Genomic DNA, 27211 nt, shown 5'->3' on the forward strand with positions numbered 1-27211 from the left:
TTCCCAGTCTTAGTAAAAATATTATCATATTAAGATTACAGTTGACAGTCCTATAGTGTAAACCCTTGTTTAACACTGAAGGCTTTCAATCCAAACATATTTAGAAAGACTGTACTTGGATTAATGATCATTTTAATCTTCTATAGCACTGAACTACAAACAATATCTAGTGCTTCTTATCGTTTTATCTTCTAAACTTTTAAATAATTTATTTGGCTCAGGGAGGAAATGAGTAGGGTATATACTGTATCCTGTAAACAAATGGGTTAATGAATACATTTAATGTTTCCTAACCGACCCCAACATGAATGTGACACCTGGTTATAAGCAGGCTTTAATGCTTTTAATGTTCATAAGTGTCGATTAGGCATGGATATTTTAAATTTTTTCCGGTGGTGGGCTGGGTTTGTCGTCATGCTATACCTAGGCCCCCCTGGATTGGATGATAGTGTCTTCTTGTTTAATGGTTAAGCCCGTGAACGAATACATTCTCGGTGACCAATGAAGTTGTTTTTGGACTGTAGCCCAAACGTGACAACATGGTTTTTCCGTGGGCAGTTAATTTAACTTGTCCATACAAATAACACAGAATACGTCTACCCAGATGCCAGAGACATGCTCTGTTGCTCCACGGAACTACAGACCGGTACGCCATATGCCGCGTAATTTATCTCCAGTTATACAGTGAATAAAGCATATTGCTCCGTCTGAACATAAGCGCACACGCAGAGTCCATATTAGTGGGGCCTTTGGGCGCAAATTCCAATGATGCACGTAATTCATTAAGCACCATTTGAATCGCCCTCTGGACGAGCACGCCAGAGCGGTGCTGAAAATGGATCGTCGCTGCCCTAAATAGCTGCCTCTTGGGACCGCTTTCAGACCTAGGTAAAATCACATTTTCCCCGTACGTTTAAATGGAATTGCTGGAAATTGGCTGTCTGAAATTGTACACGTAGTTCAACTGGATTGGTGATAGGCGCTATGGCATATTTTCGCCGTGTTTACTGTCGCCCTGGAACTTACTCAGAAGCAGGCCACCACTGCCATCTGTCTGCTGCGATAAGCTCTGGGGTATTTGTGTGGTGTTTTTTTTACGGTACAGACCGGGCGGTTTCAGGCACACACGTGGGGACCAGCCAAGGTCAACAGCTACGCGTGTGTAAACATTTAATGATCACTCAATCGTGTTGTTTTATAGGGTATTTTACAAATAATTGATTAGGATGAATAAAATTCCGCCCTTGAGAAATCTTCTGATGGTAGGCTTGTCTATGAGCTTTATTTCCTCCAAAATGTACTTCTATTCCTACGATTACATGTTCGAATATGTCGGAATATTTTACAATCCGTAAAATCATCATTATCATGTATTATATAGACAGAATTCCATTATGTATATTCACAGTAAATATCCTCCAACACATTGCACCCTATGGACATGACTTTTATAAAAGGCGGTCCGAATATTCAGTGATGCCTGAGAGTGTTGAGGTGGTCTCAAAAATAAATATCTAAATTTACAGTACTGTGCAAAAGTATTCAGCGTCCATGGTTCCCTGCATATATGTCAGTAGAAAAGAGCAAATCTGATCTGAATCTGATCTGAAAAAATGAAACAGTGCAGAGGTTTTGTATACTTTTGTTAAATAATGTAATATATTAAGTAATAGACCATTTTTCAGATAAAAAATTGATTGAGGCTGTCTGGGATTACTCAAGTGAGACAGCCAAAGTCTCCAGAACTATGGCAAGTTCTCCAATATGTTTGGAATGACCTACAAGCTGATGTGCAGTGTTAAATCAACTCTTACAGTGTACATATGGTCCCTGTTGGACTCTATATATACACTGAGCTGAATTAACACTGAAATATTTTGCTGCATAAGTAAAAAGGTCATTCTTCTGTGTAAAGACTGTTTTACCAATTTTACATTTATTTGCATACTCACCAAATATACAATGCAATTTTTTAAAATATATTTACAAAAAATTCACGGTAACAGTAATATAAAAAAAAGCAGAATTATGAATGTAGGAAAAAAAAGTATTACTGATGACGTATCATTCCTTTGATAAGTACTTTAAAGTTAAAACCGATACTATATAGTACTCCAGGCAGACCTGGAGCTGTCCACGTACTGCAGGTGCTGAAACCTTCACAGGGACCACCGTTCCCCCCGTTCCGTTCTCCCTGTAAGAAGTGCGCGTTGTAATGACAACATCAGCTGTATCCGTGCCCCAGCCAAACCAATCAGCGTCCATTAACTCATTATCATTCATTCGCCACTCAAAGCCCATTCAAGAAAGATGTTTGAGAGTGCTAGATAGAGGCCATTTCCTCCAGTGCTTGAAACACTTCAAAACCCCCACACGCATTCATTTAAAGACAACAGACCATTTCATGCATGTGTTTATGTTAAACTGTCCTAGGATCTCAGTGTAGGGGCAAGGGAAGCTATTGGTGATTTTCTGGCCTGATTTGGAGAATTACACAAAATAATTCTTAAAAATATATCCAGTGATGATGGATTGTTGTGTATATAATAAAGGTAATGTTTATTACTGTTATTAATAATACTAAAACCTACACTGTGGTTTAACCTTTGGAAAATACATCTAGTGCCTTTTTTGCCCTAAAGTGCTAGCAGCACATGGATAGACTGCCAAGCTATGATGGATTTATCTTTAAATTGTACTGTAAATAAAGGTATAATTGTCATTTTCACATGATCTGTTTGTCAGGGTCATTATGATATGACATTTATTTGGCAATAAAATCAGACTTTTTCTTTTTTTTCCATTTCAGACAACATTAATTATTCTCCAGGCTCCTATTCTCGTGTCCTTGCTATTCTCTCTGTCAAAGCTGGTCACAGCTCATTGAGTCCCACTGACATTTGATCTGTACAGTTGACATTGTAGAAACCTTACTGTATTTGCCTGTCAGACTGCATGATATATTTTAATCGAATAAGAGTATGCTTGCTGCAGTTTGTTTATGTCTCTTTTATCAATAAAAAATATCTATATTTTATCACACACCATATAACACATTCTGTCGTGCTCCACACTGTATACAATTGTTTCTAATGACCTGTTGATAATTTTATATCACCTTTAATTAGAAATGTAAGAACAATGCCGGCACTATAATGGCTAAATTGAAGTGTTCTCTCTCCAGTGGCAATCAAAGAAGAAAGCGCCAGAGTGCATTAATGGAAAAAAGCCCGATTTAACACGACAGCTGCTTTCCTGTGACAAAGCCACATTTTTAATGCAAGAAAGTCCATTCATGGGCTATCTCCGCCGCAACCTAAAGAGCAGAGTGTGATTATCCTCCCTCTGCCTCCCTCGCCCCCCAGGACCTACCTTCCCCAGGGAGTCCTTTCATCTCTTTCACTCATCAGCTGGGCTCCTCCGCTTCCTGTAGCCGTCTCCTGCCCCCACCCGCCAGACCGCCCCCCATACGCCTGCACCCGAACCACCATTTTATCTCCCCTGCGTCTAGTCTGCGGGACAGCCTGTGCAATTACCCTATGAAGACATACGCCTCTTTGCAGCAATTTCATGTCACGGTTGAAATGTTTTAATGTCATAATGGAGCACGTCTTTTGTCATAACTTCAGCCTACCTTAAACCGCAGATAGTCTCAATCTGACTGATTAATGCAAGTCGCAATCCTGCTGGTGAGTGCAGTTAGCATGTCTGCATAGCATAGCAGCTGCTTGAGGCCCAGAAAAGGGGCATTTTGAAAGAAGCAGGGTCAATGTTTTTTCTGTCGAAACGTGCAGTTTTGCTTTGTATTAAATCAATAAATACATACACACATACATACATACAGGCAAATGTACGTAAATGAATAAATTACTTTTTTTTGTAGTAATGGAAAAGTACTGTGAGCACTTCAAGGGTATCAAAGCATGTGGCCACTGGTGTTCACTGGAAGCAGAGGAACCGAAAATGTATGAAAAGAAAAATGTTCCAAGGCACTCACGTGGACGTTAAAAAGCCTTTCTTCCATGGATTAGAACATATAAAAAATTCTGCCAAGTAATGCTTTACAGCTAAACAGCCTTCATCAGAGAGTTTTCATAGTATTGTATCTCAAATGTTCATTATGTAGTGCAAAGCAATGGCCAGCTTTGGCACATACCTGCAATACCTGTCCTCTAGACTCTGAAGTATGTGGGGCACTCAAAGGCATGTAATTTATCTAAACATGGTGGGCATAAACCACAGTGGCCAATATTCTGTATGAGGCTTTCTAAAGGACAGAACCTATGGCATATGATGATAGTAAGTGTGTGAAGAACTCTATATAGGTCTAAAATGGCACACACACATATGTGCATGTTCTTTTGTGTCGCATGTACACAGTGAAATGTCCAGTGTTAATTCATCTCTGACAAGGTACATATGAGTCCAATTGGGACTATAAACTTGGTTCGAACAGGGTTTTTTTTTTGCCATAGCGGTCATTTATGGAACTCTCTGTCATAGGTGTGAAGTACAAACGTTCCCAGACAAATAGCCATTTTGCCTGACAAAGAACGCTTTAACTAGATAGGGCTCTCCTACGGAATCACAGGGTTCGCTCTGTGTGTGTGTGTGTGTGTGTATGTACACTGTTGTTTTAACACTGAACATTTTTCTGTGTACCAGTAGGTATTGCACAGTTTCAATCCAGACATAAACCTTTCTGCTTTGTGCATCAAAAATAAAATTAAAATAAAACCTCTGGCTACACATCTTAATGTTCAGCTGAGCTATGCTAATGATTAATCTTTGTGTAGACAACATAGATAACCTATGAAAGGGTAATGGTAGGAACAGGTTTTGCTTTGGGGTTTATTGGCTGAAAGTGTTTTGCAGTCTGTGTGGTCTCACACTGCTTTTTCTGTGACTTGAAAAGCACTTGAGATATAGCGCATTGTTGCAATTAGTTTTTATGCATGAAGTCATCAATTTAAGTACATGTTGGGTTATACCAACAAAAAATATGTATAAAGTATGCATACTTTCATTCAAACGTCATGGGATGGGTCCAGTATAAGGGTCCAACAAAATATAAATGTTGAAAAATGCAAAAAGTATAGATTACACCCCTGTGAAATATACAGAACATCCCAAGTGATTCTTTTTTGACAAAATTGCATATTAGGCAATGTAATGATTTCTAAATAGTCCATGAATGACTAATCAAAATTACATTATGGTATATTACATTATTACTATGTGTGCAGTGAATTGCCATAATTGGAGGTTTGCTTCAGTGTCTACATGATATTACATAATGAATATGCAGATACCGAAATGTGTTTATAGCTACTTGGGTAGATTTCATTATTTTTCTAAATGTGATCAAGTTTTTCTATGCCCCCTGACAGAGAGGATTGTTTCAGAAGTTGGCATTATAATTTTTTCTGAATTGCTGACTCTTATAGATCTAGATATATTATCTATAATAAATTAAGGGTTTAAACCATTTGAACAGGGCATATCATAGTGGGTATGTAGCCTACTGTAGTCCAGTTATTCCTCTTGCTTTCTTGATATATAATTTTGAAACAAAGCGCGCGTGTAGTTGTCTTCAGTGAACGGGAAAATTACACCAACAACAATGGGCTATAACAAATGTAGTAAAAAATGGACCATTTTAAATCAATTAAAATCAATAACGCAAGCGTTATTGATGCGTTTCCGCGATTGTTGAGTTTTACACAGCAATTGATGAGCATCAAGGATCACTGGCTGGTCACAGTCACTGAGCAGGTGTCGGGACGTGATGAACAGAGTGAACGCTTCTCCCCTCCTCCGCCGTGTGATGACGGGCTGACTGACTGTACCACTGGAGCAATGGTTTTCACTCACTTTCACCAGCAACAAAGCGGCAACGGCTGTACACTGACGTAAACCATCCAGCACAGCTTCCGAGGAATAAGGCGTTCTGATCCGGGACACTTGGAGCCGAAACAGTAAGACCTAAAATTACGAACTAGCAAACAATAAGGATGGAAATGGACCGCCAAGAACAAGAAAGGGTGTCGGCGGGCTCCAACCCCACGATTCTGACACCATAATCCGCGGAAATCAGATAGCTACATCTGCTATGAAACGACATGTATTCTGAAGGGACAGTTATGATAAGAGTTGCTGCAGGGTGCCGCAGAGCCTTGGTGCTCTATAGTAGGTAGTTTAATGATTTTATGGTAATTATGGTCTTTGGGGTGGGGATGGATTAATGAACGGATCTGATATGTTTGCGTTAAGTCAGTGACCACCATTGGCAGGGTAAGCTACATGTCATAGTGAAAAATCTACCTATACCGCATTCTGGCAATTTCAGCTACAGGCAATTGAATTGCACAGGGTGGTTGAATGTCTTCAAACAAATTAATTAAACATTTAAACGATCTGGGAAAATGCAGCCAATGTGATCATGGCGTTTTCCATACATTAAACTCGTGTTTCTAGCAGCAATTCGTAAACGCTGGTCTTGCACCGAAACATATGCTCTAAAAAAGACTCTAAATACGTGACGCATCTAACGTTGGGAATCCTTCCCATCAGCTGAAACAGCCTACCTATTTCGCTGCTCGGAGGAAGCGCTATAAAGAAGGAACATGACTCATTTGCAAGCGGGCTTATCCCCAGAAACGCTGGAGAAAGCCAAGGTGGAGTTGAAAGAAAACCCTGATACTTTGCATCAAGACATACAGGAGGTGAGGGATATGATTATCACGCGCCCAGACATTGGCTTTCTCAGGACAGACGATGCTTTCATCCTGAGATTCCTCAGAGCGCGGAAATTTAACCATTTCGAGGCGTTCCGGTTGCTTGCTCAGTATTTCGAATACCGACAGCAAAACCTGGATATGTTCAAGAACTTGAAAGCGACTGACCCGGGTATCAAGCAGGCTCTGAAAGACGGGTTCCCCGGGGTACTGTCCAACTTGGACCGATATGGCAGGAAAATTCTGGTTCTGTTCGCCGCAAACTGGGATCAGAGCAGGTAATGCATTTCCTTTTCAACAGCGGGCATCACTGAGCTGTTCTTTCAGAACCACAGATTTTTTTGCTATCTAACACACTTTTGTGACAGGGATTTGGTCTGCGTGTTTTATTTATCCATTTGTTATATTACAACGTAATTGTTAACCAAGCCTGGATATCTATGACAAAGCACGTGGTGGTAAAATTAGCGTTAAGCATCAAACAGTTAAAAGTCGATTTTACCAACCAGTACGCATTGGGAGGCATGGGCAGATTTAGGACGCTCTTGTTCAATATTCTGCATTGTTTTATGGACCAAAGTGTGTCAGCTGTCGTGCTGCAAGCACTCAAAACTTATGTCGTGTTGATTAATCTAGAAGACATGTTCCCCATGTTGAATTGCATTTAAATCCTGTAGTAGGCTCCGCGCTGAGGTAATTCAGTAGGCCTCAGAGAAGGAGAAACCTATGATGCTGGAAAAAAAGAGAAAGTCCAGTGAAAGTGAGTGTTTTTTTTTTTTAGTTTAATCAACAAAGCGTCCATAATCCCCATGGTTGCCATGGCACGGTTTACTGGGATCTCCACATTCCGTTGTCTTTAAGCGCCCAATGTAGTTAGGCTAGACTCGAGGGCCTTTAGAAAGCTGCTGTTCATTTAACCAGGGGGACAGGGGGAAGTACGTGTCAAAGCATGAGTGTTTGAAGGATGGTGCTTTTCTGGCACACAAAGACAACACGTGACACAGGTCGGGGAAGGAAGGGGTGGAAATTCACGCTTGCTGAATTTAATTAATTATTTATCTTACGTAATTTGCATTTTATATAGGTGCATGCAATTATACACTGTTTTCGTTCGCGAAATAAAATGAGTTTAAGAGGGAAATACGGAGGTAGATACAAAACGAATAGGCTTATTTAAGATGTTGAATCCCTGTGTGTACATCTAATAACCTGGTGAGGAAAGCATGGTGCTGAAAGTAATTATAATATGACTTTAATCATACTGTATGTATATAACAGTCTGTTGTGATGCATTAACATATCAGTTAGCAACATCATTTTACACCTGACCTAAGACCGTGTTGCCTCATTTACAGCATTATAGTAAGGTCTCATTGGGTAACAGCTTTCCTTGCTTGCAGGTACACATTTGTGGATATATTGCGGGCTATTCTCTTGTCTTTGGAGACCATGATAGAGGACCCTGAGCTGCAGGTGAATGGATTTGTGTTGATAATTGACTGGAGCAACTTCACCTTTAAGCAAGCTTCAAAACTAACGCCAAGCATGCTGCGGCTTGCCATCGAAGGCCTTCAGGTAACATACTGAATCTTGCTTTTATATTTGGAGATTTGTTTTTTGCTTATTACATTTCTTCTTACCCACATTCTTCTTCTTCTTCTTCTTCTTCTTCTTCTCGTCCTCCTCCTCCTCATGTGTGTACAATACATATTAATCATATTAAGCAACTTGTTCTTGTAGCTGTAACTTGCAGAAGTACTGACTGCACTTTAGTGTATACCCGCCATAATCTCTACAAGCGTATAACTGGCCCTTGCAGTTGATTTACATATCAAACATTCCACACCGCACCGCAGGTGTGAAGTGGTGGATCCAGAAGTCTTTTTCCCTGTTTTATTAGTATTCTCTTTCAGAAGTAGCACTTTGTAGCAGGAAGGCTTTTGCTTTCATATATGCTAGTTTAAGCTACAGGAGAGATAGAAGTGACTATGGATACCCTACAGTTAGTTTTGTCATGGATGTGTAACCCACAATTAAACATTTGCATGTGATATTCCCTAAAATGTAGCATGTCTCCATTATTGTTTACCATTTGGCTGGATATTTTTTCACTGGCGTTGTTTATGTTTGATAAAAGGTACAGGGAACTAACATGGCACGTGGTATTTGCATATTTTTGAAAATTATTTGATTTTAATTTTAAATTATATTAAGCTGTTATGAAAGGCGACTGTGATCTTAATGCCGGACCAGGTGCATGATTGACATATTCATAATCATTGACGACAATGATTAATATGTTATTAGCTGATAATTTTGTTCCTGATTAAATGACAGGTTCTATTTATTCTTATTTTGGAAAAACCCACACAAATTACACACACACACACACCCACCCACACACACACACACACACACGCACACACACATACACACTCACACTCACACACACACGCACACATTACTGGTTACTCAATCTGCACATTACTAGTTCTCTGTAATGTATTCAGACAGCTAAGGTTTATATGTGCTATTTAATTTATCACTTTTGAAGAACACCATTGCCCTTCTTTTAATTTAAATCTATAATCCAGCTGTCCTAAGTCTACACTCCAATAAATGGAGTGTTCAGACATCCCACCCAAAATATTCTTAAAATGATGAGGTTGTAGCATTTTCACTATAATGAAAGTCACCTTTTGAAACCTTATGTTTTGCCATGTATTCAAAATGAATATGATTTTTTAATGAACGGATGAGAAATCCTAGGGCAAACAACAAAAACAGCAATAACGTTGTGACTGTGCTCTTGCAAAGCTACCACACAAACACGGTCAAAATCACAATGCTGCTTATTTACTCCCCTTCGGGCAATTAGATACCAACATGTGTAAAACTGTGGAATGGGCAGAAATAGCACCTGATGGTTGATGATTCAACCATATGCCTTAGGATGGCTCTTGCCATGCTCTGCACATTAAACGGATGGGTTGAGGTAATGGCTCCAGTGAATGACTGGTTCCTGGTCTGTGCTTCCATGACAAGCTGTCCCATGCCACAGAGACGGCGATAAGCTCACACTGTATGAGTCATCCAGGCATGACTTCCATTAGCTCTGACCTCCCCAGCCATCCAGGCAAAGCTTCTGGCTTCTGTCACTCCGGTACATATTGAGTTTAAACGATCCTGCCGGTATATGCACCTGTATCATGAGCTACAAATAGCACAGCCGACTTTTTGTCTTACTGTGATTAGCCATGGCAACATATTGAAGCTCATGGTATCATATTACTATTGTAATAATAAGCTATGATACACATTTTACAGCAGATTTCAAAATGACTGTAAAAATAGCATTACATTGCATACATTATCCATCACTAGATAATGTGTACAGCAATAAGCTGGTTCAAGACTGGTTATGGCAGGTGTAATGCCACATTGTTGAGAGTGTAATGTAGGCCTTTTGGCATAGGCTGTCATTCCAATAACATTTTACAGATGTTTTATGATGCCTACCAAATATTTGTGTACCAATATGATGATAGGTAGTGTGTTTAAAAAAGGTTCTGGATAAATTCCAGGTAGCTAACGCAAAACAAACTGCTCTGGACGGGAGGGTGGTTATAGAATTGCAGGAGAAGTAGTGTTAATATGTGCAACAGGGGCCGGTTCCACAAAGCAGGATTACGGAGTTAGCTGGATAACTGCACAATGTAAAAACCAGGAACAGCACTTTTTACTTTTAGATTTGGGTGGAGGTCCGGGTTTTACTCAGTGCAGTTATCCAGCTAACTCAGTAATCCTGCTTTGATATACAGGCCCCAGGATATTCAGAAGTATTCAGAAGGCATATTTCTTGTCTGGCTAGGATGAGGCCTTCTCTTAGTGATAATGCTTACAAGTCACTATGGAGTCTTGCAAGAAGAGCGAGCCTTGGTCTTTCCGCAATTTTAAAATGTTCTTCTTTAAGAGTTCTCCCGAGACCCTGCATACTCAAATGAGGACATTACAGTATTTTTCTTAATACATGGAACTTTCCATTAAAAATAAATTTAAAAAATAAATGTAAAATATTTCCACTGCAACATGTTTTTGTCATCTAAGGCACTTGTATTATGTCAACAAATGTTAAATACTTTTTTTCCCCTGGGTCACAACTGTTGAGAGTGTCACAATAGAACTGACCTACCTGCATTGCTTTTAATATGATATTTCCCTTTTGAAAAGATTTTCTGCAGATTCCAATAATGTGGGTACGAGGTCCCTCTGCGTACACTATTAAGCACATTATTACAAAAGATTTTTAATAATGTTCCAGAAGAACACTGATCACAATGAAAAGGCCAGATGTAAACACACTCAGAAACTGCAAGAGGAATATAAGGGCAGAAGCTATTTTAGCCATGGTGGTTTAGTCAGGTAGCTGAATACTGCCATTGTACAGAATATACAAATGTAGAGAATAGCAGGCTGATAGTCTGTCGATAAAATGCTTCAGTAGAATCTGATATAGTGGGGAGTGCTTTCTGGAGCCGCTCTCCGTCTTTCAGACCTCTGTGTTTTCCTTGCATTGTCCTGGACATGCCTTTTGTCTCATTTAGTCTTGAGAAATGCCCTGCGCTCAGTAGCCAATCGCAGCGAGCCCATCTTCCCCATCCCACCCCATGCTGAGTTTCCCTAGCAACCTGTTCAACTGCCATGCTATGTGTTTTCCAGATGGGCTGTATGAGCGAAGAGAAGCACAAGCCTGTCATTTGTATGTGTGCGTGTGTGTGTGTGTGTGTGTGTGTGTACATGTGTGTGTCTGAGTGTATATGTGTGTGCGGGCATGTGTGTGTTTGTGTGTGCATGCGGACATTTGTGTATGTGCATGTATGTCTGTGTGTGTGTGTGTGTGTGTGTGTGCGTGCAGGCATATGTGTGTGTGCATGTGCGTGCATGTGTGTGTGTGTGTGTGCGGGCGTGTGTGTGTGTGTGTGTGTGTGTGTGTGTGCATGCATGGATGCGGGCATGCGTATGCCTGTGTATGTGAGAGAGGGAGAGAGAATGAGAGAAACTGAGAGTGTGTGTTGTTGCATGCAGCGTCTATGGTGTTGCATTCTATTTCACTTCATGTGTTTTCCTGAAAGCATCATATAAGATGGAACATTTCATAGATTCTAATCATTTGACTTTCTAATCCATCAGGAGAAGATAACCAGTCAGGGCTTTAATGATACAAGTTCAATACATAATTAAAATGCTCTTGTGCAGCCAAAATTAATGTGACTAAATCCTCATGAGCATTCATAATGTGTGCAATTTTATGTCATTAGAAGAAATTGTAGAAGAATAAGTGCATTCTTGGAACTGTCTTTTGAGTTCTGCTTGCAATTAAGAATAAACCTGACTAATATCTGATTCTACATGCATATTTTCTAATCATAACTTGCTAAAGTAAGTCTTTATCTCTGCATTGCTCTGGCCCTCATTGAGTGCAATTGCATTCATACAGGAAATAATACTCTAGCATTGATATGATGGAAACAAGTAAGTGACGCTATCAGATGCTCTCATGTAGGCATGATTCAGTATCATCTCCTATTCGTAGGTTAGTATCCTACTGGTGGCCTTCAAAAATAAATCCTGCATAACGCAGCTGGACTGACTAATTCGAATAATAAAATAATTAGACTTTGATATCAAACTCGAAATAGTGGGAAGGTCACTCTTTAAATGCTGCAGATGGCCTCGCAGTATTTTCTGGCCTTTCATATGTTTCTTTGCTTTGAAGACGTTAGGGAACGCGTTGTGCCTTTGGGCGTGATCGTATCGATTCGGGGCTGTGATCTCTGGCTGTGTCCGTCACGGTCATTGTCTGTTTTCTCAATCCCTTAAGCCGCGCGACGTTCAGCTGTCCATATAGAAATTTCATTGAAAACGGGAATCCGTCTGTTGTGCTTACGTAAATCATCAAGACGTAGGCCTATCTATGGGGAACGGTTTTTTTCTGTCCCTAAAATCGCACAAAATCTTTGTTTATAAGAAGAAATTAAACGAAAAGAAGAAGCAGAGTGGCGCAAGGGTTTTTAGCTAATGGACTTGTTTCGCGTTAGCTGTATTTCGTCAGCTGCTCCTGAGAATTACGTCTTCAAACAGGATGATTGTGTGCTTGATAAATGATGTGTTCAAATGTCAAAAATATGTGCATGATGAATAGCATTAGACAGCTCAAGCTACATCTTCAAATAGCTGGTAGTTGGTATTTCAAAGTGGTCATAGCTGGATTTTACACCAGGGAAGCTTGGTCCCTGCTGATTGGATAAATTAACACTGATTCCCCAGCCAATGGGGAATAGGCTCATATTCCCTTTTTTGCTCCCAGCACATTTTCATAGATGCTCACACCAGGTTGTCATATCATCATTTCTGTTCCATGACTTTCTTGATATTGCTGCTAGCTATGAGACCTGAGGAAAGCGGATACCTGATCTACACGTATTGATTATAAGTGACCCTCCTGTGCCTTCTTGGCGATATTTTTGTATTCATGGGACTGACACTGATGTTCCCCACGCTTGTGAGACACTCTAGAAGATAACTTCTGCAGACCCATAGCTCCACTTGCTGTCATTTACAAAAAAATAAAAAATAGAATGGAAACATAAAGTATATTAAGAAAGTAAAATATTTATATTTCTTTTTCGGAGGACTTTTTCTGGCTACGGGTCACAGGGGTTTGCTCAGTAGTATCCTAGGTCTCCAGTTTTGAATCTGCTACGGTATAAGTGCATTACAAATACATTTCCCTCATTGTCTGAGAGCATTCACTCTCAAAACCGATGTGTTAAATACAACACATGACCTGCCATTTCTTAACACACCTTCACGTCTAGTTAAGGACAACACATTTTTGTGTTACTTTCAACACAGGCAGTGTAAAATTGTCTCACTTTGTAACACATACATTGTATTTTTGTAACACAAAAGTAGTAACTTTGACACAAAATGTGTTGAAAGTAACCTGAATGAATTTTCCTTGCCGTGTACAATCTGTTACCTGACAGACTATGAGAAAGAGGCTCACTTAAGGATCCTAACTTCATCAGGGTTTAATGAGTTGGCTTTACTGTTAAAGAACCACCATATCGCGCATGAGTACAAGGAAGAGCTCTCTTTGGTCATATTTGGAATTTCCCCCCAATTTTCAGAATTGACCATATTCCTCCTGTTGAAACGTTAACTGTAATTTGTAACCGTTTTTAGGCAGGCATGGATATTTCAAAATATTTCCTGTATATTTTTCATAATGTCTGTAGGAATGGAGAAAAATACAAAGTGGAAAGCAGTATGGTGAAATGATTTATTTGCATCAAGGACACATTTTGTGGATAGATGCTTAAGTAACATATCTGTGCATTAAATTTGTGCCTTCAGCTTCAATTTAGGTGAATTATTTCCCCCATATACTGTAAATAAATGTTTCACCACAAAAGATCATTCATTGTTTAAACCTCAGCGCTATTATTTATTTATATTATCACAAAATAACACAACTATGATTTTGACAAGCATAACCAGCATTGTAAAAACTCCTTAAGGTAAATCCCGTCAAGTTTTAATACCAGGTTTTGCAATTTTCCATTACAATATGCAATACACACCACAGTTTTTAATGCTTGAATGACTATTACTCCTCTGTTTATATGACGTTCAAGCTAAAATCATTCTTAGGCTACCATATGCAATTTTGATTGAGAAGATTGAAAAACTGAATCAAAGAAGGTCAAAAGATATTGGCTAAAAAGGAACATACAGTCCATTTTATATAAGACCTGCGTGTTGTTCTGATACAGGACATGCACTCATGCACACACGCGCAAGTGCACACACACATGCGCACAAACACATGCAAAAGCTTAAACCCACATGCACATCTTTGAAGCCCTGACTGATTTGCTTCTCCTAATTGATTATAAAGTTAAAATAAATATCCAGATAACTATTTTACAATAAACACAAAAGATCACACATCATCATGCACACACACACACGCACACATGAACACACGAGCACAGATCTGTAACGCTGCGTTATATATACAGGGGCTGCCTGTAGCGTAGTGGTTAAGGTAAAGGACTGGGACACGCAAGGTCGGTGGCTCCAATCCCGGTGTAGCCACAGTAAGATCCGCACAGCCGTTGGGCCCTTGAGCAAGGCCCTTAACCCTGTATTGCTCCAGGGGAGGATTGTTTCCTGCCTAGTCTAATCAACTGTATGTCGCTCTGGATAAGAGCGTCTGCCAAATGCCATTAATGTAATGTAATGTATATTAGGAATTTCAGCGTCAACATTAAGCACTATAAGAATATTTTTTGGGAACAGCTAAGGTGAAGACTCAAAGTTCAGGCACTGTATTTTTATCCCATTGTAGAAACAGACTACAATGCAAGACCAACAGAAAGAACTCAAAACCTTAGAATGAAGTGACAGGCCTTTCTGCACTGCTGCATGCACAGGATGTGTAAGGGTTTGACATTTTCTCTCTGGCTGCTAAGTTCTCACATCTGCATGTTCAGGTCGAGTATGTCCATCCCTGGAACAAAGGATCAGCCTGCCAGTTAAACCAGGGAGACTGCAGCAGATGTATCTGGGTCCCATGGCCAGAATTAGACTAATTGTTTGTGCGCTGGAGGATCTGGCAGAGCAGATTTAGCTCCAGATTTAGCCGTGCTGGTTCTGTAGTAGGCAGCGCGTGGAGCTGAGTCCCTGCCTGGCTGTGTGGTGCCACTCTGTCCACCGGGCCGAATCCAACAGGCACAGACCTAGCCCCTCCTGTGGTAGCCACAACATTGACATGACCTTGCCTTGGCGTCAGATACATTATGTTAAATATAGGATTTTAAAACACTGTGAAGGGATCATTCTGTTTAAATTAGATTGAGAGAATGAATCTGCATTTTAAAATTGCTCATTATTCTCTTTCTCTATTGCTCTCACTCTCTCCCTCTCTCTCTATATCTCCCCCTCTTTAGGTCTCTCAGTGTTTGTCCCTGGGTCTGTACTAAGCAGTGCTTTCCATTGATTTGTATTTTCTCTGTGTGTTTTTTAATATATCAATTTGTTATGGTAGAACAGTCAATTAAGTAAATGAAACTGAAGCATAACCACAGCCGCTGACCTCAAAAGGCCCTCGAAAGAGGACTGGAGAATTGGCCTGCCTTCCTTCTCATTCTGAAGGACGTGGAGTGCAGATAAGCGTCATGTTTCAGTCCAAGGACAGAGATGCTTCATTCATGCGAGGAACAATGGAAAAGTACTCCATTCCCCGTCGGCAATGATTTTAAAAAAGGGCCCTCCATTTTTGTTTGTTCGTTCGCCGTCCATCAGTGACCTTTGACGAGAAATGAACAAAACAGAGAGAGCTTTTCAAGTGTATTCAGATGGACCTCAGGTGACAGGCCTGCCTCCAAACAGCCGAGAGCTGTTGTGCTCTTATATTAGAGGACCTGTCTGGCAGAAGGGCTGCTAGACAATGCTTTGTATTGACGGCAATTCAAAGCAAACTTAAAAAGGGTAGTCTCAGCACAACACTGCGTTGTACTATTGAGGCAGAATTTGAAACAGTGGCTGTAATCTCTTTGTCTGAGTGTGTGGTGAATGTATTTTCTTCAATAAGGTCCAACAATCACTAAAACAAGCCCACGGATTGTAAAAACGCAAATTACCCTCTTAAGTATGTCAGAGTTAAGGAACAGCAGTGATTGACCCAGGACATTGCAGTACCTTTGTCTCAGTGAATTTGGTTATCTGGGTTGTGGGGGTGGCACTGGATGTCCGTCTTTTCCCTTTCCCCTGGCTGAATGGTCTGCTCTTGTCATTATTTTAGATTAAGTCATGCTATTGCTGCCCATCAAAAGGCCAAGTCAAGGTTCTTCAAGTGTTCTCTGTAGCCATTTGGTCTCAGAACTAGACAGGAGGAACTGTGTTCAATAAAGACAGTGACTCTGTGAATCAGGTTGTTAAGGTCTTAGCTGAGGTGAAAGTCTTAAGGTATTGTGGACCTCTTGGACTATGGTTACGCTTGCTGATCAGCATCCAGACATTGTCATCAGCTTGACCAACCGGTGAAGCAAAACCACCAATCCGATGCAAAATGGCAAAGATTTTTAAAGAGCTTTCAATTCCAGGTTTTAAATTGCAGCCATTTGGGGGTTGGGGGGTCTGATTGAGTTCTGGCTGAGCTTTTCGGGACCTAAACGAGTCCAAAAGCACTCCAGGTGTGTTTATTAGCACTGGATTACAAATGAGTGTGAGATGCTTTCACTTCTTTTTGGAGCAAGCAAGCTCCACTGCTTTTTGCCATGTTTTTGATGATTCCTTCTCAATTAAGAACCTGTAATAATTTCTGGTCGTGCTTATATTTGGTCTTTGTTAGAAACACCAGGTGTGGATTTGTCGTTAATTTCCCCCGAGTGGCTCTCGGTCTTAAGCGATCTCGTGGGCCCGGCATGTACAGCGGTTGTGGGTTATTCAAAGTTATTACAGCCGTTGATTTATGATGCGCGATGACAGGACGTGAAAGAATTCCCTTGAAGTCTTCCTCGCCCTGCGTCGCTGACAGGGCCGCCCTTGGCCTCCGCTCCTCGGCGACACGGTGACGGCATCCCGCCTTTTTATTTTACGACCGGTGTCGCGAGCGGGAGGGCCGATGACATCACTTTCCTCACTGGAGATCTGCCGTGATTGATATTAATTTATTAAATGATGCAGCTCTAATTAAAACTGATAAATCATTTCTAATCATCTGGCAATGAAAGTAAAAGAGGCCTTACGAAATGTCACCGGCGGACCTCCATCTGTTCGGATCCTAAAAATTGGCTGTTATTGATTTTGTGATGTCACCGGGCTTTATAGATGTCCACTGAATCAACTTGCGTTCACCAGACGCATCAGCAGCCAGGAGCCTTTACAACCAGTGATGAGTTGTTTCCTGAAATATGAAATATCCATCCATCCATTTTACAAACCACTTATTCCTGGTCAGGGACACACCGGGGGCTGCTGGAGCCTATCCCAGCATGCAGTGGGCATGAGGCAGGAATACACCCGGCACTCTCACTCGAACATTTATACCTAAGAGCGATTTAGAGTCTCCAATTAGCCTCCTCCGTGCCTGTGGACTATGGGAGGAAACTTGAGTACCCAGTGGAAACCCACGCAGACACAGGGAGAACATGCAACCTCCACACAGAGAGGCCCTCACTCACCATCCAAACTCAGCGCCTTCTTGTTATGAGGTGACAGTGCTATTTACTGCACCACCATGCCGCCCCTCTATGAAATATGATTCATAAAGAAAACTGTCATACAGAAACTATTACTATCATACTTGACATCCCCCTATGTGGACTTTCTACTGTAACTGCAGGTTTAATACTTCAACTGTTACCATCTCAACCTATCGACCAGTGGAGGTTAGGAGTCCCCCTACAGTATAGCCGGGTTCCTCCTGAGATTTCTCTTGCCACTGTTTGAGGGTCTTTCTCCCCACTAGGGAGTAGGGAGTTTTTTTTTTACCGCATGTGCTATCAGAGGGCTTAGGGGTGGTATTTCCCATTTTTTCCTACCCTTTTGTTACTCTGTAAAGCGCTTTTGTGACAGTCTTCTGTGGAAAGAAAGATATACAAACGAAATGAAATTGAATTGCTTCAGTAGAAGTATAGATCAAATAATGTGTAGGAGAGGAAACTGTGGTGTTATTCCATGTATGTCCATTTCAGGGCTCTGCATCTTTACATTACATTACAGTTATTTAGCTGATGCTTTTATCCAAAGCGACTTTCAGTTAATTAGACTAAGCAGGGGCCAAACCTGCCTGGAGCAACGTGGGGTTAAGATACTTGCTGAAGGGCGCAACAGCTTCACTGATCTTATTGTGGCTAAACTGGGGCTTGAGCCACCAACCTTCCATGTCCCAGACAGACACCGTAGCCACCAGTCGACACCAGTTCACACAGAGGGCTCAGATACTGGCTCAGAATCCCAGAATTAGCTGGAAAAGGGGCAAAGTCTGGGCATCAGCTGTGTTTGATGGCCTGGAGGTGCCATAGCATTCGAGCTGGCTTGACTGGGCCCAGATGCTAGACTGGTGTGTTCAACCAGCTGGTGTCTGAAGCTAGTTAGCATTGCCACAGAAAGACCAAACAATCCCTTTTCTATTCCAATCTCAGATTAAGCCCACCATAAAGGATGGTTCCGTCTGGTCATTGGGCAAGTGGACCTGGACTGTAATGAAGTTTCGTTATGCCAGGATGGTGAAAAAATATTCCAACAAATCATCTTATTTTTCCAAGAACAGTCGTGAATTATTTAAATTACATACTTTCCCGTTGAGATTAACGATTGCGTGAGATGTTTTGCACACTGTTATTACACATCTGCTCTACCAGTGTAAATTTGCTGAAACTGACAGAGCAATTGAATGCAATGCAATGTAACCACATTGTGATTTTACCTTTTTAACATTTACACCATATTGTGAGCACAGATGTCTGTGAACAAAACACATTGATAAAAGAATAAAAAAATCTTGTTTCAGCCTCTGATCGAATTTGCGGCTTGCAGATAAGAATTAGGCATAACGCAATTAGGTGGAGCAGGGGCCAGTGCTTGCCTGCTTCAACACAGCATTTCACAGTGTGAAAATACAGTCCTGCTGGGCACCGAGTCATTGCATGCCTTGACAGCTGATAACGATAATGAAGAAATCCCAGCGAGAGCCTTCCGGAAGGCCTGAACCTGTACTGACAGCTAAGTCTGCAATCTGCGATGACGGGTTCCATGAATATTGATTAAAGATCCTGACAGATTTGAATGGAGGTGACATGGAAAAGGAGAGCTTAGCAGGCCCAATTCTTGTGTGAGACAGGGTGCAGTCAGTTCTCCGCTCAATTTTGTGCCAGGCTACGAATTCAGTGGCGGTGACCGAAACTTGCAATTTCTCTGCCTTTGCAGTTCTGGGTTCAACTCCAGAACTGCTGAAGAACCTGTCCTGAAGGCACAATTATTACAACAGGCTAAATGGGTCACAGATACAGAGATATTAATGTGTATACTGGGATGGACTACAAAGTCCAGTGGTGGCACCGGAAGTTATCCATTAAAATTAAGTTTCTCTGTTTGAAATTAGTCTTAGTCTAGCTCATTATCTCTTTTAGCCATTTCATGTTTTCCAGTATATTTGTTCTGTAAATTCTGTGTGTTGTATCTCTTGAGGCCAATGGTTTGTGTAATAGTTAAAATGTTTGCTGTTTTAATTGATACTCGCTTTACCTGCTGATGTCAGTATTTACAAAACCTAGGGTGAACATGGAGACAAAATGGCCCCAAAATTTTGGTCACAAAGCATAGTTTCCTGTCTAGGTATTTAAAGGCACCAAAGAGATAAGCCCAGAGAACACAATGCAAGAAGTGTAATCAAGTGTGACAGACATTCAGACCCATGAATATAACAGATTATGACTCAGATTTCTGCCTCTTCACCTGACAGGATAGCTTCCCAGCCAGGTTTGGAGGAATCCATTTTGTCAACCAGCCGTGGTACATCCATGCCCTCTACACGGTCATACGGCCCTTTCTGAAGGACAAGACAAGAAAACGGGTAACAGCACTATTTTCTGTATGCAGGGGTAATAGGTCCATAAGTATGTGTGCTTTTTATGTTTACAAACCAAAAGGAAATATTTCATGACACAGAAATAAGCCACATCTTATACAATAAAGGTGGAGACATAAATAAGCTACATTATTGTGTTTGTTTATGTCTACCAGGCAGTCACTGATTTATGTTAATGTCTTTCGGGACAGTGTTTTTGTTTACAGTAGGTAAATATAATAGCTGAGAGCTAGTAGCTAATAGCTGAAATTAATATCGGCTTTCACTTCTGTGACATATTAATTGCTTAGTTGCTTTTATGCTGCTTATTTGTTATGTTTATGTTAATTTTCACTCCGTGTTAAATGTGCAGATTTTCATGCATGGGAACAATCTGAACAGCCTGCATCAGCTAATTCACCCGGAGATCCTGCCCTCAGAGTTGGGAGGGATGTTACCTCCCTACGACATGGGCACCTGGGCTCGGACCCTGCTGGACCACGCCTACGACGAGGAGCCCGAGTACAGCCCGGAGTCCTACACTCTCTCCGTCAAGGACCTGGAGAAGGACCTGTCCCCCAAAACCATGAAGAGGTCAGTGACAGGGCCCCTCCTCACTCCACTCTCACAAATAAAGTGAGAGTGGAGGTACTCTGTTCTTCAAGGATCACATTTCCCAAATGTACCCTGAAAGTATAGTAGTGTATTTTAGTCCTCTTTTGGCACAAATGAGTAGTTTCCAAGCAGAAAATGTGCAAATGCATTTTAGAATTCATAGGGTACCAGCCCAGTGACAAGCATTTGTATCTTTTTTAGGCATTTTTCGTACCTTTATTTCTGAGAGAGTACAAATGAAATAAAATCAAATAAAGGTCCTTTCATTTGCAATGTGTGTTCAGGCTAATGCGTATTGGCTTCAGCAACTCCCTGATAGATCTTGGGAACATGGATCAAATCTGTTGTGGCTAATGTGGCTCAATACAACTCAGTCAAACACAGTTTTACTGCAATATTGTTGACTTTTGTGTGGGACGAATGGAGCACTAGAGGTAATAGATTTCATTTGTCTAAATGGATCAATTTTAGGTCTAAAGTAATGCTAAGTAGCTCAACTGAGGAAAAACACAATTGCCCTTAAGTTAAGATAAACATATGCGCTTGTGTTTCAACCGTTTCAGCCTTGTTTGTGTCTTGATGCTTGGCTGTTTTAATCTTTCAGCTAAATAAATCTAGTCTTGGAGTGCTAATACATATCTAAGCCTATTCAGTTTACATAAAGGGATGATTATTCCCTCAGTTTGCTAATGAAGACCAGGTTAAAAAAATACCTACAGAACTTGTCTCATTCACTTCCACACAGGAGTTTGGGATTTTAATCTTGCTTAAATTCTCAGTTCCAAAGATGTTGGCTGGTAACTAGTGAATGTATCGGCTCTGATTTATTGTCCTTGTGACTGTTTAACCGTCTTGTCATTTACAATATTGTTATTTGTGTTCTTGCACAGAATATGTGTATTATTTTATGCTATTATCTTGACCAATCCCCCTTGAAAAAGAGATGTCAATATCAATAGGATTTTATGGTGTATGCTTGAGAAACATGGCATGATATAGTACATGATAGCAGCAATGTTATCTTGAGATATGAGAAATTTGAGGGATTTTGAGTTTGAGTTTGTAACATAAGGTGTGATTGTAAGGCTCTGTCCATGACCAGGCCTTTTTTCTGTATGAATATAGCAGCCATTTTGTCAGTGAATTTGGCTCACCTCTCTTGAATATTTACACCACTGCACCTTCCCAACCATGAACAGAGGTGATCACGTGACCGCAGCGATCATTTTACTTCCTTCTTTGACAGATCCGGATGATTAATCTGCACAAACTCCAGACGTACCTCTTTATTACAGTAATCATACTACTGTGTGACTACTGTAATTTATCAAGCCCATTACCATATTGCTCTGTTTATTTTTTAATAACTGGTGCCTATAGGTTTCAGCCAGTTAATGCCATTAAACTTGGTTGTTGCTGACATGTTTACATACTTAATGAGTTCTATGCACCCTCTAATTGGATAAGAATGAAAGGTATTGGAACTGGTAGTCCCTGCTGAAAAAAACAGCTCAAGCTTGGTTATGAAACAGCTGGTAGCTGGTAGACCAGACTGGCCATAGCTGGATTTTAGACCAGGAGCGCTTACCGGTGATTTGTTTGTACTGTAGTGGGCTTTGCCATTTCCTCACTACCGCACTGTATTTCCTGTGTATCTTGGCAAGAAACGTTATGTTTGCAGAAATATAAGCCATGTCATCTGTGATGTAAATATTGTTTAATTCAGACCACACCATAGGCATTCAGACATCTCCATTGTTCTGCTTTGGAAATCATTGCTGACATTGACACATCTATCATGTAATTCATAAACTGGAATATGATAGAAAAACAGGTTTTATGGAGACATTCTGCCATAATTATGGTTGCCGTTACCACTCCTTCCCTGCAGAATTTTGCCTGCAAAAGAGGTATTAGCAGATTTTGTTCCTGGCAGTTATGCCATATCAATGTTCACAGGTCCTGTAATTACAGAGATTTTCCCTTGGTTGACAAGGCTTTATGAACTTGTTATTGTGGATGTTAAGCTCACCAGGGCATAGATAATTGCGTCGAGCAATTTCAAAGTGCTTTCCCGTCCTTGTAAAGCTGTGATTTTTATTTATTTATTGCATTCTCCCTGCCTACATTTCTTTGTATTTAGTGTGCATCAATATGCAGTGTGCTTCCCCGTTGGTAAAAGAGCGCAATTTGTTGCCTATTGTTTTATCATTGAAAGGCAGCAGAATGAGTGCTTTGAATACATCCATCTACACTGCTCCGGAGAGCTGCAAGCCCCGCCCTCACGCATGATGAATGATGCTTCCTTATTCCCAGTGCTGCTTATTCGCCTAATGGAGAAATAAATCAAAATAGTCCAATACACTGTCTGAGTTTGACATTTCGTTATGAAGTGAACCATTGTGGCCCCAATACCAAACGTTACATTTGCTTTGAATGTTAAACACTGAGCAGGGTTTAATGAAGGCTGTTTGCATGCGTGCGTGCGTGGGCGTGTACATGACTGTGTGTGAGTGTGTGTGTGTGTGTGTGCGCATTTCTGCATAACAAATTAAACTGTTTGTAGCGTTTAGAAAAACCTGAGTCTTTATTAGTGAGCGCGGTATGTTTGCTACTTGTTTGCATTGGTTACCTCCATTGAAAATACCTCCATTGAAAATATCAAAATTTGAACCTCAATATCTAATTTGTTTGAAAACAAATTTCAATGCCATTTCACTGGTCGAATGGAGAGCAAGCTATGTTAGCATTCATCTTAATTTATTTACCTTCCCTTACCTATCTCCATCCTCCCCCGAATGGAGCATTTTCTCTGGGCTAACAGAGCACTGAACACAGAGTCCTCTGATGTGGCTCATATTTTATTTAACAGGTCCCAGTCGGTGGTGGAGCCCGGGGTGCTCAAACGACCAGAAAAAGTGAAGAGCGAGGAAGAGAACCTGCAGCCGCTACTTTCACTGGACTAAACAAAACATCGCCCCCTACCAGCGAGGAGGCAGAGTGCACCGTTCCCCTAATTCATGTACAGTACAAAAAATAAAAATAAGAAACAGGGTGGATGAAAGGGAACATGAGAAGAAAATGTCAAAAGCAGCGGTTTACCTGAATTTTGCCAATGGGAACAGCTTCGAAGTGACGGAATGTTCCACGTGTTATTGCTAAGTGCCAATACAAAACTGTAAATACACCTCAGTACACTTTGGATTCGGAAGCTATTGCGACAGCAACAGACTGTGTACAGACTGATGTGAATATTCCATATGTTTTTGTTGTGAAGTGTTCTGTGACGATCCATAGGTTGTTGGGGGAACGACACTCGGAATGGCCGAAGATGTGGTTTACGTGCTGTAGGAGTATCCAAACAGACAGGAAGACAGGTGCAGCTCAGGGTCTGAATTCTAGAGCAGGCAAATGAAGAACTTGATGACCTGGGGAAAAAAAAGAATGATCTGGAATTCTGTTACTCAGACACGACAGTAGACCATAATCTGGACATCATTCACATCGATTCCCGAGCTGTGCTTCATGGTGGTGAATTTCTGCTGCACTCAGCTGTTTTTCTTTGGTCACAATAAAAGAGAAATTCAGGTTTTTTTGCATCTTTAAAGCAAATAGTCCTTTACACAGGGACGTGCAAGGAAATTATTGTATGCTGGAGGAATTATATTGCTATTCTCTCTGAAGGATATTAAATGGAATGCTCAGTTTTCCTAGTCTACATTGTAAAAAAAAGTGTCTTTCCTGTAAATTATTAAGGGAGTTTCCAACAGAAAGACACTTAACAGCAGTTCTAGGAGTGCTAACCTTAACTTTATGCTAACTCAATTCTATGGAAGTATTCTTGTTTGTTAAATTATGCAATTCAGTCTAACGTCAAAAAAATGTATACTCTAGTACATAATTTATTTGAAAGTCAAAAACTGAGTTTGCAATTGTTTTCAGTGAAGGGCATGTTATTATTAGCCTAGCAGGTGTTACAGTGACACGTTACCTGTCCCAGAGTATTTAGAATGAAGACCTGTCCAGTATGAATTGATTCTGAATGCACACAGACATTTCAGTCCTTCTCTTCTTTGTGTGTTTCGTGCTGGCATCAGACGAACAGAGGTATTAAGCAGTGCGCCACCAAGTGTATGGAATGTTACTTGAAAAATAATTTAAATATATAGATATATAAATATTATTTTTCTCATGTACTATTTTATGATGTTGAACTTGTACATTGATGTACACTCATACAGTATGTGATGGACATGTTTTGGGGTGGTCTATACGGCGGGTTAATTCAATACCATGGCGTCCTATAAGAAATGAGGGAGGTTTCATTTCTCACAACCTTTTGCTTTTGCACGTTACTGAAGTCCCAGGCAAAGCTCAGGGTGGCAGACATCTCTGTACCGACAAAGCAATGCCTGTTATGTCACAAACACTGACTCTGATGTGTGCGTAGCTGTCTCAGTGCAGACCAGATAGGCCCCTCCGCCCATGAACGTAGAAAGCCGTGCAGAAAATCTCAGACCAGCTCGCCGCAAGTTTGAGAGAAAACCGTGCCGACTTCCCCATACCCTTGGGCAAAGGAAGCGCTATTTTGTAGTGTCAGTAGTGCACAGCCTTTCTGTATTATTTAAAGACAGGGTTTACAGACATGTCACAATAGAGAAGCTGATGTTATGTACAGCTGAACCAGGGAAGTATTAAAGATGGTAAAAAAAGCTAGCATGGATGAGATGAGATGAATCCAGAAACTCAACAGTATTTGTGTAACCTTTTGTTCTGAAATTGAATGTTTTAGGGCATTGAAGGCTTCAACGATGATTTGTTATTCCATTGTATTTCCTCTCAGACCATAAAACTTTGGAGTTTGTAAAAAAGAAAAAACAGCCAAATAATACTAGTTAATAAGGCTCAAAAAAAGCATAAAACAAAACATTAAAATAATTTCAAAGCCTTTAATATGCTGTTCTGCTGTGTACAATTTTCATTTGGTCTACAGAGGGTTCCTTTCTTAACCAAAGCCCCACAAGCTATTAGAAATAAAAGAATGTTTTGCTTTAATATTGGGCTAAATGAATGGTATAACTACAATCAATTTTCTGAATGTGTATACATGTTTTAGTTTAAACTTTATATGTCACATACTGTATATAAAAAAGGAAAGACAGCAAAAACCATATTTAACATCCCTGCTGAAAAAAACAGCTCAAGCTAGGTTTTGAAACAGCTGGTGACCGGTTGACCAGTTAGACCAGCTCCGTACTCAACATGGTTGGACCAGCTCAAGCTATGTTTTGAAACAGCTAATAGCTGGTACTTCAAGCTGGTCGTAGCTGGATTTTACAGCAGGGATACCTTGCATTAGGGCTGGAAGTGCTTGTGAAGGGACACATTGTAATGCGGAGGCTTTGCAGTAAGTACTCCTCTGTTTGGCTACTGCCTGTGATTCTCAGTGAGAGTGTAGGTGGGTGTTATGTGTGTAAATGTCATTACAGGGGACATGTTGAAATAATTTACGTAACTGAAACAAGCAGACAAAAAGTAAACAACAATAAATATCGACACCCTTGTTCGAAATTTCATTTGTCTCTTTTCTGATTTGCATTTTATTTCTTGATTTGTATTTGCATTTTTTTTCCAGGACAAGCGAACCTCTAACATTTTGGTCCTTTGTAGAATGTAGGCCTCTTCTTGACTGGTACTGCGATCTGGGCTTCACTGACATTAAGTTACATGAATTGAATCAATATACAATTTAATTATACAGTAGTACAACAGGAAATGAAATAGTCCCTTTAAGAATTTGACTGTTGTATCTGTGTTTGTGGTTGTGTACCTTTCTGGGTGAAGTACATAATTGTTTTGGATCGAAATACTTTTCTAAGCTTTACTGAGCTTTTCTGGTGTATTAGAACCCATGCATTACACTCAAAAAGGGCAAACCCCACATTCTGGTCTTCATGGTTGACACCTGCTAAGATCCATCAAGCACAAAAAAGTATTTTAATCCAAAACGATCATGTATTTGACCCAGGTGTTTGTTTGAGTGTTTTGTTTTCACACACATTTTTTGCACTAAGAAAGTATTTCTGTAAGGAAGAGGCAGGTTCTGATTTGCAGGTGACGAACTGAATTATTTTCCATTGACTGCCCACTGAGCTGTTTAGTAAACACATTAGCTGCAGACAAGGGGCCTTGTGCAAAGCACATTTCTGTTACAGACGCT

The 27211-nt window shown here is 40.5% G+C and overlaps 1 protein-coding gene across 1 annotated transcript; it reads left to right on the forward strand.

Moving 5' to 3' along the window:
• Positions 1-5913: 5913 nt before the first annotated feature.
• clvs2 (clavesin 2) lies at positions 5914-26562 on the forward strand. The gene is made up of 5 exons (XM_061243220.1): positions 5914-7015; positions 8138-8312; positions 20272-20382; positions 20750-20970; positions 23864-26562. The coding sequence occupies exons 1-5, from the start codon at positions 6627-6629 to the stop codon at positions 23955-23957; spliced, it is 990 nt and encodes a 329-aa protein (XP_061099204.1). The 5' UTR covers positions 5914-6626; the 3' UTR covers positions 23958-26562.
• The last annotated feature ends 649 nt before the right edge of the window (positions 26563-27211 follow it).

This window comes from Conger conger, chromosome 5, assembly GCF_963514075.1.
Source record: "Conger conger chromosome 5, fConCon1.1, whole genome shotgun sequence".
Classification (NCBI taxonomy): Eukaryota; Metazoa; Chordata; class Actinopteri; order Anguilliformes; family Congridae; genus Conger; species Conger conger.